Raw genomic sequence first — 17910 nt, forward strand, 5'->3', positions numbered from 1 at the left:
ATTAAATATTCAATAAAAATCGTATGTCATTTAGTTCCTTATATTTGTTATTCTTATATCCATTAATTTGTGTATAAAATATCAAATTTTCTTTCTTTTGTTTAAACACTTTTTTTTTAATTTCTTTTCCTATTAATCTAATAAAGTGTTCTACTTTGCCACTATAATAGTGGGATTTACGTAGCTACTTCTAGCTGTCAGTCTCTGCGCTGCATTTATTGATTGTCAATTGTTTTGGTTTTCAATTTGATTGGAATGCACTTAATGGCAATTGCCACCTGCAGTTAATCCAATTACACAGTGCATTGCGTTGTGGTTTCTGGTTGTTGACTTTCCGCTTCGCGTTCCTCTTACTCTTCCTCTCTCCCTCGCCCTCTCCCTTACTTCTCTTCGAGTTCAATGAGCCTGTCACACTTGAATTTCACATTTAAATTGATGTTGCATACTAATAAATTATGTTTTTTCTCTGTTCTATGTTTTTTTCTATTTACAGCATCGTGCTAAGCGGCGGGCGCTACTCGAACATGGCGCCTCGGATATAGTTGTAGCTTCATGTAGCAGGCGACATCCATGTGCCTCATGTGAGTATTGATCAAAAATTGTGTTGTGTCCCCAAATGTTGGGGGTCTCTCTCTCTCTCTTTGTCTGAAATCGGGCTATTTAATTTGTTAATTTGTTAATCGTAATCCTAATCATAATCGTTTGTGTGTGTGATATTGTGTGGAATTCGTCATCAGGCCTTGGAAATCTAAGGCTCTCATCGTTGGCCGCATAGACAATGACAGAAGATTCCGACTCGATATCTGAGGAAGAACGCAGTTTGTTCCGTCCCTTTACCCGCGAATCATTGGTGCAAATTGAACAACGCATTGCCGCTGAACATGAAAAGCAAAAGGAGCTGGAAAGAAAGAGAGCCGAGGGAGAGGTGGTAATTATTTCTAGCTGAATGTTGTAACCGCCTCTAACTACTTATTCATTATTACTTTATACTTTAATTTTATACGCTATATACTATATATATATGCAATACGTATTATGTGCTACTACTACTATTATATTCTGTGTACCTAATCGAATATCTCTGCTGTATCTGTAATTCTAACTCTATTAACTCTCTATATATTATATACTTCGTAATTACTATTTGTTGTGAGCCGATAATCGATTGTTCATCGATCAATTATCGATTCACATGAACATGAACGCTATTGTGCGCTTATAATCGTGCTTAAACGTCTATTGAATATGATGTATAAATAGCCAAAAACTACTAATACCTGCTAATACTACTACCTACTACTACTATTACCTACTATTACTAATAATAATAATACTACTGTTACTACCATTCCTACTCCAAAAACAACCAAGTACTTAAAACATATTACTTGCTATTAACCCATTCGTTGACAAAACAAAACCAAAAATATAATATGCCAAACAGTCAATTCTTAAACATTAAATCCCTCTCCCATCGTCGATGACTATCTTCTGTTCATTAACACAACAATCATTAATTCAATTTCAACTGTCCAACTGTCCCAACTGTCCCAACTGTGTGTAAATACTCGTTGTCTATCATTATTTCTGTACTCTGTATAAAATCCATATCCATTTCGATGCTTAATGATTCAATCATTTCCCATCTACCATTCTATTCTTTGCCTAGGATGAATCATCGTGAAATCCTCTGGAGTAACGAAAAAACTCTCTCTCTCTCTCTCTCACTCTCTGCACACTCTCTTCTATCTATCTTCATTCTAAATTCAACTTTCCAAGTATTGTTAACTATCTTCTTCAATCCATATATAACTTTAATGTACTCGTATCGTAATAGAAACCAATACCAAATACCAGCTAGAACATCTACTCTGTGTTTCTGTTTCCCCCTCACCACTTCACCCACGCCCACGCCCACGAACATTCATTTGGGTTTTTGTGCTTCGTGTGAATAATAATAATAATAATAAATTCTCATTTAAGTCTATGCTAATTCAATGATTTCGTCGTTTTCTTATCATTTCCACCAAATTCAAAAACAATTTATCCAAAAATATATGTATTATTCGTATGTTCTTTTTACTTTTTGTTGTTGTCGTATTTCGTATTTCGTATAACTCACAAATTTTCCTCCCTCCCAATTCGTAACTATGCGTAACCTTATTCATATCGTATCTAAAAAACAAATCGAAAAACAAAAGAAAACTTTTCCTGCCATAATCGTTGTATGTTTGTTTGTTCGTTTGATGGTTTGTTTGTTTCATTGTTTTTTTCGGTATTGAGAGTAAGAAATGTGTATTCCAACTATTGGCTTCGTAATGTGTTCTAATCGTGTATATATATATCGTAATTGACTATATCGATTTGTGTACGATTTTTTCGTTTGTTTTTCATTTCTCAAGTATTTTTCTATTTCAACGCAATAACTTTTGATTATTGTCCAAGGCAAAATGTTTAATTTCGTTTGTGTTTCCTTCTATAATTTGGAATATTGCGTTTCATTATTGCCTTGTTTCTTTTCACAAATGTTTATGTTGATCTCATTTCTATAACTTCAACTTCGACTCAATAAATCACTGCCCTTAGTCCTGTGAATCACACACAGTACGTCGTAACTCACAAAAAACCAAACAGAAAAAAAAAACACCAAGCAAAAAAAGAATACGAAAAAAAACTAGTAAAAGAAACCCAGTCACGACAGTTTGGTTGTGTAAATACTTATACTAAAAGTTCGAAATTGCCATTGAAACCACTTCACTAGATCAAAAAAAAAAAAATAAAAGACAGACCATATATACATAATATACATATATACATGTGTACCTATATACAATCATACTTTCAATGAATTAGCTCTGTATACTCGTAGTTGCGATTCAATCAATTATATATACTTATAAATAATCAATAATAATAATAATCATAATAATGATCGTAAACAACATTAAACCGGGAAGTTCAAAAAAGATCTCATAGCTGACAGCTACAAGCAGCACTGGGAGCCACTCAAAAGCTGCATGCTACGATATCAGCTCATTATGCTTCATTCTCAATAGTTGTACAATATAATTATTTGCTTAGTTTAAGTGCTATCGCTATCGCTCTCTATCTCTCTCAATCTGTCAATCAATCAACTCTTCTTTTCGCTCTCTCTCTCTCTCTATCAGAACATGTATAAAGAAAAAGAAAATAGTTTACACGTTAACAATTTCCTCGCGAGCACTAACATCAGTTTAGAAATCAGCTTATATATAGAACTATAAAATAATTCAATATCTATCGCTCACAGTATCGAAATGTTCTCTCAAGCTCTGTTTCCGTCTTCGTCTCGCTCCCCTTTCTGACTCTCACTTGACATTGCCACAGCTACGTCTCTTTACTTCACTTCACTTAACAGCTCTCTATCTCCCTGTCTATCTGTCTATCTGTCTCTTTCGCTATCTATCAATCGTATCTGTCCTTCATTTATCTATATCTTTCTCTATCTTTCTGTCTCTTTCTCTGTGCAACTGTGTTGCGTCCCACACAAAAACATAACGAAAACACAGCGATAATAAATCATAGAGCATAAATATTGATCATAACCAAAAAAAAACCAAAGAAACTAAAACGAAAAAGAATTAAGACAATTATCAGCAGCAAATTAAACAGTATTATTATAAATATTACGTATAATATCTTGAAGAATGCTGAACATTTCACATATATATATATATATATTATATTATTTTTTTCTACTTTTTTTTTCGTGTACTTTTTTCCTTTTCATTTACAACTTTTTCTCTACTATTTAATGCTCCCAAAACGAAACTTTTGCGCGCTGCTGTCTGGAAAAAAAATGAAAATAAATAATAAATATAATAATTAACAAAAACTATGTATAATAATGAAATATGATGGATGTAATTCGGCGCTTGCATTTCGAATATAACAAATATTTAATTTTTTGCATAACTTTTACTCGAATGAAATGCTCCAATCTTAAAACGAAAAACCAAAAAAAAAAAACCAAAAACAAAAATATATCCTAAACCAAATACCAAATCCAAATCTTCTTTCAGCCGCAATATGGTCGCAAGAAAAAACAAAAAGAAGTAAGATTTTTCACAGAACTTTTAGTCTAAACACACAAAAAAAAAAAAAAAAAAAAACAAAACGAACAACGTACCTGCCTAAAACACACAAGAAAACCTAAAACCTTCAAAATACCCCCGAAAAATACTAAAGAAAACCATATCCAAAAGAAAATACCAAAATTTACAAAACCCAAAAAAAAGAGAAAAGAAACAAAGCTTTTAATTTGATTTTGCCATATTTGATTTGGAAACGTTATTGCCAAAATTTGTTAGTTCTTTAGCAGCTTATTCTTTTGTTCGTATTTATCGTAATCGTAATTGCTTCCAAAGATTTGCTGTATTCATATATTCGTATAAGTATATTCGTATATAATATATTCGTAAACGTAATCCTATCTGTATTTGTAATTGTAATTCTATTCGTAAACGTAATCGTATTCGTAATCGTGTGTTGGTATGCGTACTCTCTCTCTCTCTCTTAACTCCCCCCCCAAAATGTATTATAAGAATACTCGTATATTAGCCTAATTTGGACCTAAACACTTGCCCAAGCCAAAAACAAAATTATATCAGTTATCTACTTTACGAAACTTTTAAACTTTAAATCTAACAACTTTTGCTTTTGCGTATAACTCACGTCTAACTGTATAATCTCGTATATATACTATATACACTATATTACTTACTACTATTATATTCCTACTGCTACTACTACTATTACAAACTAAATACTGCTATTTCAACTACTATCAACTTTATGGCCAAAGCAACTTTGACTTGATTCTTTTGTAAACTCTTAAGTATATAATACATACTATATATATATGTTATATACCGCTTTCATTTTGTCACTTTTCTAAAGCTACGCCAATTGCAAATTCTACTTCTATATTATCTTAAGTATATTATCTACTTCTACTTAAGTGTGTCTTTTGCTTTGAGTGAAATTGAAATAGTTTAACGAGCTTTAACATACACTATGCAACAGGATGTGTTAAAGTTAGTCAGATTGAATAATCTGATTTCGATAAATAACCCCGAAAAGTATGCTTTAATATTTCACATGACGAACTAATTAAGATTGTATGAGTTAAATACCTTGTTGTTCAGTTTGTTGCATAGTATAGTGCTCATGTGATCAAAGCAAATGCTTTGAACTTCTACTCAAGCTCAAGCAATCTTTGCCACCCTTCTTTACCCCCGCCCCCTGAATACTTGAGTACCGTTAATGCGCTTATGAGGCATAGCGTAGTAGAAGAGGACACAACAACGCAAAAAAGAAAGGGAAAGTGAGGGGAAAAAGATGAGAACGAATTGCGACTCAAAGATACAAAATCAATGCACAAATTCCAAGAGCTCAACTGTTATACGCAAGGCACTTTGACTGTTCTACTACACGAGTAGCAAGCAAGCTAGTGTGTGTGTGTGTGTGTGTGTGTGTATGTCCCAGTGTGTGTGTCTCGTAGGGATAATAAGAATAAGAATGCGCTAGAGTAGGACAGACAGAATCGTTTCTTTTGACCATACTATGCAGATGTCTGATGATTTACACAGTGCGCGCAATGGCCAAATTTATGCACAACAAGCAAATTTAGCATTGCCGTCAACAAGAAAAAACAAGAACAACAAGTACAACGAATAACTAACTAAAAAGTGTTACACAAAAAGACTCTTGCAAGAGGCAAAACTATAAACTATAAGCATAATATTCAACTTGAGCTGTATAACGACTTGTGTATGACTCATCGTGCCACATCGTATGTGTAAGTGGGTAAATGGAATCAGAAGTAAGTGCCCCCTCTCAGAGTCTCTGACAAACAACAATAACAATAACAACTACAACTACAAATACATACAAGAAACACAACAACAACTAAGAGTATTATTAAAGCAACTTCGGCATCTGCAGCGAAGTTAATGCCCAGCTTTTTGAGCAAAACTTTGCACTTAAGCTGCGCGCATTACTCTAGGAACAATTAATTGCTTAGCATTTAGCCAGGCTCTTTGTGTTGATTTCTTTCGTTTCTTTTTTCATTTGTAGCTGCTTGCCTCTCCCCCAAATATACTTGTAGTAATCCAACCCTCTAGCCAAATAGATATTTGTAGTTCCGAATACGAATTCCCCCTATACAGTAAATAACTAAAAAATATGTGCGTTTGACATAGTGCCCTGAATGCAACTTGTTTGTTTCCCTTAGTCTGTGCATGATGCATTGAATAACTTTCGACATATACATATATATTCTACTGTCACACACAATCATCATTGATTAGGTGTTCTCTGCAAAGTTATGCCTGATTCCCTGAGAAAGTAATCAAATTGTAAAATCTACTTTGTTTCATAAAGTTTAAACTGTCGTGAAAGTCAGTTATTAAATTAATTAAATTAAAACTTGAATTATTAAGTACATTTCCGTAATTTCTTTATAAAGTGGAAGCGAAAAAATTGGGTTCAGAATTTATAAAATTCTCTATAATAAATATAAAACTTGACAGAGTTTCCTTTAGCTATAATCTTAGTTCTCCGCTTGTGTTTCATCTAAGATTTCGATTTCGGTTTCGATTTCTAATCCCCTTTATGCATAAAAAGCAGTTTTCGTTTCGATTCCAGAAATCCACTTCTAGCTTCAGTTTCAATTCCAGTTTCAGTTGCATGCGTCATAAATTAAATACGTTTTGTGTGAGCTGAAATTCTACTGTAATTTCTTTATAAAGTGAACGGAAGCATTGTGAGAAATACTAAATAATAGAGATTATAATTATAAAACGTGACTGAGTTTCCTTCAGCTTTAATCTTAGTTCTCCGCTTCCGTTTCGTTTAAAATTTCGATTTCGAAAAGCAGTTTTCGTTTCGATAGCAGAGTTCTACTTCTAGTTTCAATTCCAGTTGGAATTCTGCCATAATTTCTTTATAAAGTGAAAGCGGAAGAATTGGGTTAAAAAATCATAAAATTCGGCATTACAAATATAAAACTCGACTGGAGTCTTAGTTCTCTACTTCCGTTGCGTCTAAGATTTCCATATCGGTTTCGATTACGATTCCTCTTTATGCAGTTTTCGTTTCGATTCTTCTTCTAGTTCCAGTTCCAGTTTCAGTTGCATGCGTCATAAATTGTATACGATGTGTGTGAGCTGGAATTCTGGTCAAGTCGTGTCCAGTTGAAACCGCCGCGTTTGGTTTTCTCTGTTTGCGTGCCCGCGCGCGTGTGTGTGTGAGTGTGTGTTGGGCTTTTGTGGTGCGGTTTTGCCTTTTATTAGTTTAAATATAGACTTGACTTGGCCTGTTTAAGGGACCACCCTGGCTGTTCACCATTCGCCGCAGTCCCCACACAAGTTTCGCTAGCCTGGAGGCAAGCTATGTGGCCATGGCTCCAGCTCTTGCTTCACTCTCCATCCTGGGGCCTCATTCGGTTGGCGCAATTGCGTCAACACACAAACACATACACATAAACATACACACATTCACATGTATACACCAATACTCGGGCAATCTAATTGTCACGCCAAGCAAACAAGCAAGCAAACCAACTATTATGGAATTTTTTAGCGCTCTTTCGCTCTCTCGCTCCCTCTCATGTGTGTGTGTGTGTGTGAATAGAGGCAACTCGAACAATTTCATGACGGTGACGTTCGACTTTTTGCTTTACTTTAGCTTTTGGCATTGCATGTCCATGTCCACGTCCACATTCATGTCCATGGAAAGTAAAAACTAACTACAATGCTAGTTATTTTATACATCGATACTCACTCACTCACTCTCCCTTCTCCCTCTCTGTCTCTCTCTCTGCGAGTGTGTGTGTTTGTGTGTTTCCTTGAAATCGATAGAAGTGTCGTGGCCGCAGCAATGGGACACAAATATTGTCCCCCATACAATATGCATGACAGGGCAATTAAAGTTGCCCAAAGCATACAAAAATAATCATTGTCATAATAAATATCTAACTGGATAAACACAACAAAAGGAAAAGCGAAAAAAACAACTCCAAAAACCAGTCGAAACCGAATAACGTAGATTCCTTATAAGGTTTGAAGTTTGAGGTGTGTGTGTGTGTGTGTATATAGAACTGTATATACTATTTGTATGTAGCTTAAATTCCTTTGCCCTTAATGTTAGAATGCACACACAACTCTGCATGCATTCTTTGCTCTAGCTATGCGACTACATTTGCACATTAACCAACACTGTACTGGTTAGCTAACACTGTTTTTTTTTAGCATGTGCCTTACTTTCGATACAACTTTTGTTTTTCATTTGGCATGTATATTACACTTTTTTATTTTAAAATTTATGTTTACGTTTTCAGTAGCAATCCTTTAAACACTAACCAACACTGGTTAGCCAATACTGTTTTTGGAAACTCTTTTCGTTTGTAAACCGATATATATTTTGATTTTCATTGTAACACACTAATCAACACACAGTTTTGCATGCACTTTATCCTTCAGTTTTACGACAATTTTCTTTTGATGAAAACGTTTTCTTTGTTTTCCAACACTTGGATTTCTAAGAGAAAAGCTCTATTGAATTGTGATGATGAAACCAGTCCATTTTGGTTTTAGCTTTTGCATAACAACCCGAGTCCCAAAAAAAAACACTAAAAGTGAAAAAATGCTAATGATTATTTCTATATATTTCTGATATATAACTTTACTTCCTTCTCTCTCTCTCTTCAACTCTATGTGAAGTGTGTGCTATGCAAAACTATAAACCATAATTCGAAATTCGAAATTCCTTCAAGATTTCTCTAATAAAATTAATGATGCCCCCCTATTTGACCATGATGATTTCAATTAATGTTTTTAGCTTTTTTGATTTGTATTTAGTTACCTCTATTTACTACTAATGTGCCTACTCCTAACTGCTACTACTTTAATACTACTACTACTACTACTACTACTACTATTACTAATATTATCACAACTTGATGGACTATAACTACAAGAAATACCTATACTTAATGTCTATGTATGTGTGGTGTTATGCAACTGCAAATGTTGTTGTTGATATCACGCATACGTATTGAGTATACGATGTTGTGTTATATGAATGCAAAAGATCATAATGATGATGATGTTGATGGCGATGATTGCCGTTTCCGTTTTCGTTTCGATGTTAAATACTAATATGTGTGTGCGCAATGTTCTTTGTTCTTTGCTGTGTGCGTGTGTGCCGCAACGTGCCGCATTCACAGATCCGATATGATGACGAGGACGAGGATGAAGGTCCACAACCGGATCCTACACTTGAACAGGGTGTGCCAATACCTGTTCGATTGCAGGGCAGCTTCCCGCCGGAATTGGCCTCCACTCCTCTCGAGGATATCGATCCATACTACAGCAATGTACTGGTAAGTTCTTCCCAAGTATTTTATAACATTTTATATTCCCAGAACTAATGTTGAAATAATTGAATTGATATATGTATATATTTCGTATAAAATGATGTGATGTGTATCTCATTTTGCAGACATTCGTAGTTGTAAGCAAGGGAAAAGATATTTTTCGCTTTTCTGCATCAAAAGCAATGTGGCTGCTCGATCCATTCAATCCGATACGTCGTGTGGCCATTTACATTTTAGTGCATCCATTATTTTCGTTATTTATCATTACCACCATTCTCGTGAACTGCATTTTGATGATAATGCCGACAACGCCCACGGTCGAGTCCACTGAGTAAGTACTGTTGCATTAGCGATTTTCTAGAGTTTAACTATAGATGGCCCCGATATGTACATACATATATGTATATATATATGTACATATATATCGGGACAACCCTTAGATAAAATCGATTGATTTTCTTTATTATTACAATCTATTTTCGATTGTTTTTTATTATCCTACCTAATTTTTACCCATTGAACTTGATGTTTTGTTTTGTCTTTGACAACAATAATAATAATTATCTATATATGTAACTATATATATTTATATATGCTATATAATCAATATATTTACGTAATACTACTACTACTATACAAATATATATATCTATATATACATATATATTAAATGTAACTTTTTCGATATTGATGCAGACGTGTATTTAGGTCAATGCATAAATTTCTTTTAATAAAACGTAAAAACAACAAAAACAAAAACACAAAAAATAGTTAACAAAAACAAAAACAAAAGCCAAGCAAAACAACAACAAACCAAAGTAATAGTATAATAAAATAACGGTAACGATTGCATTTACAGTCACATTTCTGATGTGAGTAGAAAAGAATTTTTCGAAGCGCCTCAAAAAAAAAGGTAAAAGAAAACTGAACAAATTTGTCACAGTCTCTCTCTCTTTAGTAATGCCAGGAAATTGTTGTAAAATATGAATTAATCGGTAATCGATAAACGATAAACGATCCAACAGATCAGCGATCATTATTGTAGTAGTTGCTATGAAAATCGCGCGCTGAGTGCCGTGCTCAACAGCTTTTGTCCGTCAGGCAAAACCTGTTGAATGCCGCTCGGCCCAGCCCTGTGTAATATAAATACTACTAACTTACAACTCTCTTCAATTCGATTGTACTTGTAAACTATCACGTGCATACTGTTCATCTAATTAACTAACTTAACTTAATTATGCTATCTATTATATATTCAATCAATCAACTTGCAATTGTGTAAAAAAAAAAAATAAAGTAAATCGAACGTAATCGAAAGACGAGCTTAGTTACATTTCTCAAAATGCCTCATTGTAAATTGCCGTAATCGAAATCGCATTTAGTTACCTGGGCGCTCTCTTTAACTATCGATTTGTAGTCACAACCTAAACTTACTTACAAAAATAAAAAACTTGTTATTCAATATGTAAAATTACATTACTATTTATGCGAACTGGCTGTACAAATTGGTCAGATGGTTTTGGTTTGTTCTAGTTTCGTAAAAAAAAAAAAAAATACAGAAGAATAAAATACCAATCCATCAACTTAAATTCGAACACATTTTCAAATAGAATTTTACTTAGTAATATATTCTTGACGTAGCTGTTAGTCGAAACTCATAAGTAGTAGTAATCAACATCAATACCAATATATATATATATATCTTCTTATATAGTACATACGATAATTTGTAAGTAGTCTTAAGACCTATATAAGTATCGCTTAATTCCCGTCCCCCAAAAAATATATGTCTGTATATCGATAAATATAATAGTTTAGTTAACGTAGCATTTATAAAACTAGTTCCATTTTGTTAGTGATCATAATCATACATATATAATAATTGTAACTGTACAATACGTATATATAAATTAAATCTGAATTAGTTAGATCGAAAATTGGATAAAAGTAAAAGTACCTCTAGGCGTAAAGTATAGCAAGTACTATGCTAAATATAACCATAAAAATTATAGCTAATAGCTAGTATACATAATGTAGATCTGATATCTGATATACATAATATATATACTATTGATATTTGACTATAGAAAACTTGTCGTATAGTTAGTCCAACTCCCCTCAGACCCGCCCCCGTTGTAATCCTCCTGCGCTCTCTCTCATTATTGTAAAGTGCCACAAAAAACAAATAATGCAATCTGCCATTGTGTTTCGATTTACATAGCTGCGTAACTAAATCTGTATAACTTCATTCGATCTGCCAAATATTTATAGTGGTCCATATATATATATACATATATAGAATCGAGTTGAATCATTCGTATCTTTAGCGGTAAATTGTACATAGTTCATGTACTTTTTTGTAATATCGTAACGTAGACACAGACAAAATAGCTGTAAAGTCGTAACAAAAACCAAAAATTGAAATAACGAGCAAAATGCTTGAAAGTGAAAGAAGCGATAAAATAAGCAACTAAAAGTGAAAAGAGTTACGTCATTTTTTTAGCTGATATCAAAAACATTGTCGCAGATTTGGTATCAGAATCGAGCACCCTAACAGAATAATCGTTAGCCCGCAGCAAGTGTGTGTGCGTGGGAGTGTGGGAGTGTGTGTGCGAGTGTCACTTGAACTTGGTACGTGAAACATAAAGACAGACAGACAGACAGACAGACGGACGGACAGACAGAAGAAAGAAGAAAAAGTGCTGCTCCAACTTCGTTTCGTTGGCGTCTTGGGCTTGGGCTTTTGGGCCAAGTTCTCAGGGTCTCGGTTGACAACGGCTGACGGCGACTGCGCTTAGCACAAAATGGCACAGCTGCTGTGCCGCATAACTTGAGACCTCTTCCTTCCCTCTTCCTCCCCTCTTCCCACTCAGTTCTCGCACACACACACACATATAGCATTTTGTAGGAGTGAACCACATAGGGAAAGAGCGAAAGAGAGGATAGAGAAACTTTGTGTCTATCTAAGCAGTTGGCAGTCGCATCTATGTGGGTCGCCATCGCCAGCCTGCCGGGTGGCTGTTGATGATGATGATGCTGATGCTGATGCTGTGATGCTGTGGGCAGCACTTGTGGGCAGAAGAGAAAGACATAATACCTGCAATTAAAACGCAACTCAAGTGTCCTTCACAGGCATTGGGGCCTAGGTCAAACGCAGCAGCAGCATCAGCAGCGACTTTGAACTACATAGTGTGTTGCAGTGGCAAGGAAATGTCGTGGCAACTGGACTGTCTCAACTGTCCATCTGTCTGTCTGTCTGTCTGTCTGTCTGTCACATGCAAGTCGCCTTAAATCTATCAATTGACTAACCAAGAAGACAGACGCAGAACAGAGCCGAGTAGAGCAGCTGCCTCAGCTGAAATTGAGGCCGAAGGTCGACCTATTGATCTAACGCCCACACACACATACACACACACAAAAGTGGCTTGAGGATGAGAGCACGACAGGCAGGACCAACTACAACTACAATTACAACTACAGCAAGTCCTTTATCAAGTATTAACCATTATTGACATTGACAATTGGCACGAGACCGTGCAACAACTGCGCCCATGTCTGTGTCCTATCTATCTGCAATCTCAACTACACGTAATTAACAATTGCGCCCTTTGATCTCTCTTACTCTCTCTCTCTGTCTCTCTCTCTCTCTCTCTGTCTAGTTGCCAATTGTCGATTATACGACTCTTGATTGCCAATTGCCAGTTGTCAGTTTTCAACAACATACATATGTGTGTATGTGATATTATGCAATTCGAGCATGTTATTATTATTGGGAGTAGCTTCTCCCATTCTCCTCAAACGCATTGCGGTGAATCGAAGCACAAGGATTAGCTTTTAATTGAATATACATATATTTGCAATAAGTTTGAAGAGCTCTGAATTCGAGATTTGACATTCGATAGGGTTAAGCTAATCATTAAGCCTAATTGTAAGCCTAAGTAATTAACTAACTAAACTAACTAACGAGAGCTTAGCAAACAATGTTACTCTTCAACACAATTGGAAGCAGCGCAGAACCTAAGAATTTTCCACTTTTCATTTTGATTTCATGTGATTTTTCATTTAGTTTTTTTACTTATTTAATACGCTTGCAGTTGAAAGAATAAAAGAAAAATCGTAATAATATTTAAATATATATAAATTCAACTTATTTTCAAACTACAAGCGTATGCATATCTTCGGCTCTTGTCGAACTTTAATTTGTCTCTATTTGATTAATCCTGATGAAGTAAAAAAAAAAACAAAACAAAAAAGAAGGCAGGCAGCGCAAGATTGAGAAAAGAGAACAAAAAACAAATTGCATTCGAAATTCAATTCGTTTTTTAGGGTGATATTCACCGGAATCTACACATTTGAATCAGCTGTTAAAGTGATGGCACGAGGTTTCATTTTATGCCCGTTTACGTATCTTAGAGATGCATGGAATTGGCTGGACTTCGTAGTAATAGCTTTAGCGTGAGTTAATATTATGATTACTATATATTCAACTATTTAAATAACGAATTTTACCATTTATGAATTAATGAATCATTAATCAACTCAATTAATCAATCATCCCATCCATGCTTCGTATACAAAACTATAAACATATATACTTCTATATATACTTTATATATATCTATATATTGCTATCTGTACTCTTTAACATATATTTGTGTTTTTTTGTTGTTCATTTTTCCTTTATATCGTATCGTATATCGTAACATGATTGTTAACTCGGTTAATTATCATTGCAATCGCTTATGATTTACTTTCAATTGTGTAGTTAATACATATTGTATGATGATTAACTAGCAGCCAGAGCCCATTAAATACAGAAAAATATAAAAAGTACTTCGTTTTGTTTTCGCTTTCATTTCTGTTCTGATTCTCTGATTACCAATTAGACATATTTATTGCACAATATTTATTAATTTGTTGTTCAACAAGCTTCATCCACATTTACATAATTGCGCGTGTGTGCAGTTGGGTGTAAGTGTGTGTGTGTGTGTGTAATTGGCATTCATTAGCTACGCTTGGTTGAGCATTTAATTAAATAAAAAATATTTATTTTATATATTTAATCAACGAATTTCTTGTACAATTGAGCGATAAATTGCACTTTATTTTCAACTACAAAAAGAGAGACACACACACATACACATACACATGCAGAAGATGTGGCTAACATGTGAAAATGTCACGTTAACAACAACAACAATAACAACAACAACGACATTAACAATAATAACACGTCGCAAACGGCAGCTAAAATTATACATACGCCATGTGAGCCGCGCCGCGGGCTGAAAAAGTCGCGTTAGTTGAGCGCTTTTATTGATTTATTTTGTGCCGTTACTAATGACGTGCCCAACACACACACACACACACACACACACCAATACACATACCATTTGGATTTTCTATGATTATTTCCAATTCTTACACACACACACACACACACAGAGGAAAGTCATAAACAAATTTTTTGGCTTTTTATTTGGTCATGCAAGTTATTATTTTCTCTTCTTTCATTCGCTCTCCTGCCCTCGCTCTCACACTCTCTTTCGCTAGCTTTTTGTTGTTCTTTTCTTTTTTTGTTAGTTTTTGTTGTTTTGTGTTGGTTTCGTGACAGTTTCATTTCATTGCTTTTTGCTCCATTTTAACCATTTATTGGGCGCCCTTTGTCTGAGTAGCGTTCCAACTTGCCCTGGGAGTGAAATAGTTGGATGGATGTAGTTAGGGGGCAGGGACTGTGGGGACTGACTTCGAGGTTACTGTAACGGGGTTTGGCAGCTATTCGTGCAGCAGCGTTGTTTCGCTGGCGCCGCATAGACGCGCAGCCTTGGACACCAATGAGAACGAATGTGAATGGAAAAAACATTTTAAAGCGCAAATTAAAGTCAAGTCGAAATGGGAAATGAGAAATGGAAAATGAAATGCATACTCTAAACTTTGAGAGAAAGAGAGTTTGACTTTTAAACCTGCATATATGTATTAGATAATACTGACATACGTGAAGAGTACAAATTTGGGATGGGGAAGGGGAAGTGGCAAGCACAGTTTTAGAGGTCAGCACAATTAGATGGCCAAGTTGCACGCAATATGAATGTACTTCAGCGAGTGTGTGTGTTGACTGTATTTATATGCGTCGAAATCGATAAATATTCATGAAATATAAATGAAAGGTGGCTGCAGAAGTAACGACGCTGTGAATTCCCAAAGGATGACAGCATACACAGCCAAAGCGACAAGGCAAACAACTCAAGCAAATGGACATTAGCAGGCCACGCCAATACCTTATTCTTCTTTCAAGTCTCTGTCTCTCTCTTTCTCTCTCTCTCTCTCTGTATTTGTGTGTGTGTGTGTGTGTGCGTGTATAAATATTTTTATAGCAACACCCACAACAAACCACATGCACAATTGATGTGACAGCAGCAGCAGCAGCAGTTGGAGCTGCACCTGCCTGCTGCCTCAGGTGTGACTCGGAGCGAAAGAGAGAGCGCATGAAAGAGAGAGTGAGAGCTCTGAGCTCGCCCGCAGCTTGTGGCACATTTTCGTAATGAATCATTAACTTGAGGGCTGCGGTTTCGTGGTTGGGGTTTGGGGTTAGGACTGCACAGGAGGGAGGAGCGGGTGTAAGCTAGCCAAACCCATTTCACAACTCGCATACACAAACACACACACACCTTCACTCATTTTCAGCTCTGTAAATTTTTTCTTTTCGTTTTTTTTTGTGCGCTTTGTATAATTTGTTGATCTTTATTTTCGGAGGCAGAAGAAGCATTAAAATGATGCAGCAACAATACTGTTATACATTTGTAATTACTAAACGACTGCAAACATTATCTCTCGTACGCAACAACAACTTTTTTTTTTTTACCACTACTCCATTACTACTACTACTTAGATCGATAGTTTAACAATTGCCAATACTTAATGACATTTCATCTGTATATGTATATTTGCTTTTGTGTCATCGTCAAACCACAACAATAACAACAACAACAACAACAACATCGTTGGATCTGCGCAGTTATGTGACCATGGGTATAGATTTAGGTAATCTTGCAGCCTTGCGAACGTTTAGGGTGCTGCGTGCGCTTAAGACCGTAGCCATTGTTCCAGGTACATTTTCCAAAAGCAAAAAAACTAAAAAAAAAATCTGTTATATTTGCACACTGTTATACTGTTATACATACGCACATATGAAACTGTTATACTAATACGAAATGCATTATAGGCCTGAAAACCATTGTCGGCGCCGTCATTGAGTCTGTGAAAAATCTGCGCGATGTGATAATTTTGACAATGTTCTCCCTCTCGGTGTTCGCACTGATGGGTCTGCAAATCTATATGGGCGTGCTGACACAGAAATGCATCAAGAAGTTCCCCCCTCGATGGCTCCTGGGGCAATCTGACCGATGAGAATTGGGACTATCACAATCGCAATAGCACCAATTGGTATTCCGAAGACGAGGGCATATCGTTTCCACTGTGCGGCAACATTTCTGGCGCCGGGTAACTGATTGAACAAGTCTCCTACAATGTATAACACTTGTATAACACTTGCTACACTTGTGTGTGTGTCTATTTGCAGACAATGCGATGACGACTATGTGTGTCTGCAGGGGTTTGGACCGAATCCAAACTATGGCTATACCAGTTTCGATTCCTTTGGCTGGGCTTTTCTGTCTGCTTTCCGCTTGATGACGCAGGACTTTTGGGAGGATCTGTATCAGCTGGTGTTGCGCGCCGCTGGACCATGGCACATGCTGTTCTTTATAGTCATCATCTTCCTAGGTTCATTCTATCTTGTGAATTTGATTTTGGCCATTGTTGCCATGTCATATGACGAATTGCAAAAGAAGGCCGAAGAAGAAGAGGCTGCCGAAGAGGAGGCGATACGTGTAAGTAGAAACCCAGTAGAGACCCGAAAACAACAACAACAACAACGCCCAATGGACTAACAAAAAAAACCAAAAAAACGAACCAACAACCCAACAAGAAACCAACCATTCCATAAGCCACTTGAATACTTAAAATGGGTAGATAATTTCAATCTCAATATCCACAAAGCTGAATTGATCATTGAAAATATCTACCTCTAAGAACAGAGTTGCTTTTTTCTTTTTGTATATGTATGTATAACAAACAAATTCCTATAATACTAATAATAATAATAATCGTCTACGTAATCGTACTATATAATCGTAATAGTAAAACTTAATCGTACGTCATATACGTGTTGATCGTAATGTATGATGATATATCTCTATCTCTCTCTCTTTCAATATACTATTTTTCCACTTATCTACTATCTATAATCACATTTGAATGTACATAACAGTACTTACTACAATATCTCATGTAGAGCTGTACAAAGCAAAAAAAAAAAAAAAAAAAAAAAAAATAGAACACCTATTTTCACTCGTAAATGTATAACTTAATCGTACACATACATACATATGCATATGTGATTGATCAATCAAAACTTTAACTTATACTTCACT

The 17910-nt window shown here is 35.4% G+C and overlaps 1 protein-coding gene across 1 annotated transcript in view; it reads left to right on the top strand.

Annotated features, from left to right (window-relative positions):
- Nucleotides 1-487: 487 nt before the first annotated feature.
- The window catches only part of LOC133848841 (sodium channel protein para), a 67365-nt gene continuing 49942 nt past the window's right edge, over nucleotides 488-17910 (top strand). Inside the window, 10 exon segments of the mRNA XM_062284541.1 lie at nucleotides 488-581; nucleotides 738-928; nucleotides 4062-4094; nucleotides 9269-9424; nucleotides 9544-9749; nucleotides 13745-13873; nucleotides 16434-16525; nucleotides 16641-16789; nucleotides 16791-16918; nucleotides 16998-17307. Coding sequence (XP_062140525.1) covers nucleotides 779-928; nucleotides 4062-4094; nucleotides 9269-9424; nucleotides 9544-9749; nucleotides 13745-13873; nucleotides 16434-16525; nucleotides 16641-16789; nucleotides 16791-16918; nucleotides 16998-17307 — 1353 coding nt within the window. The 5' untranslated portion in view covers nucleotides 488-581; nucleotides 738-778.

Source organism: Drosophila sulfurigaster, chromosome X, assembly GCF_023558435.1.
Source record: "Drosophila sulfurigaster albostrigata strain 15112-1811.04 chromosome X, ASM2355843v2, whole genome shotgun sequence".
In the NCBI taxonomy this organism is placed as follows: Eukaryota; Metazoa; Arthropoda; class Insecta; order Diptera; family Drosophilidae; genus Drosophila; species Drosophila sulfurigaster.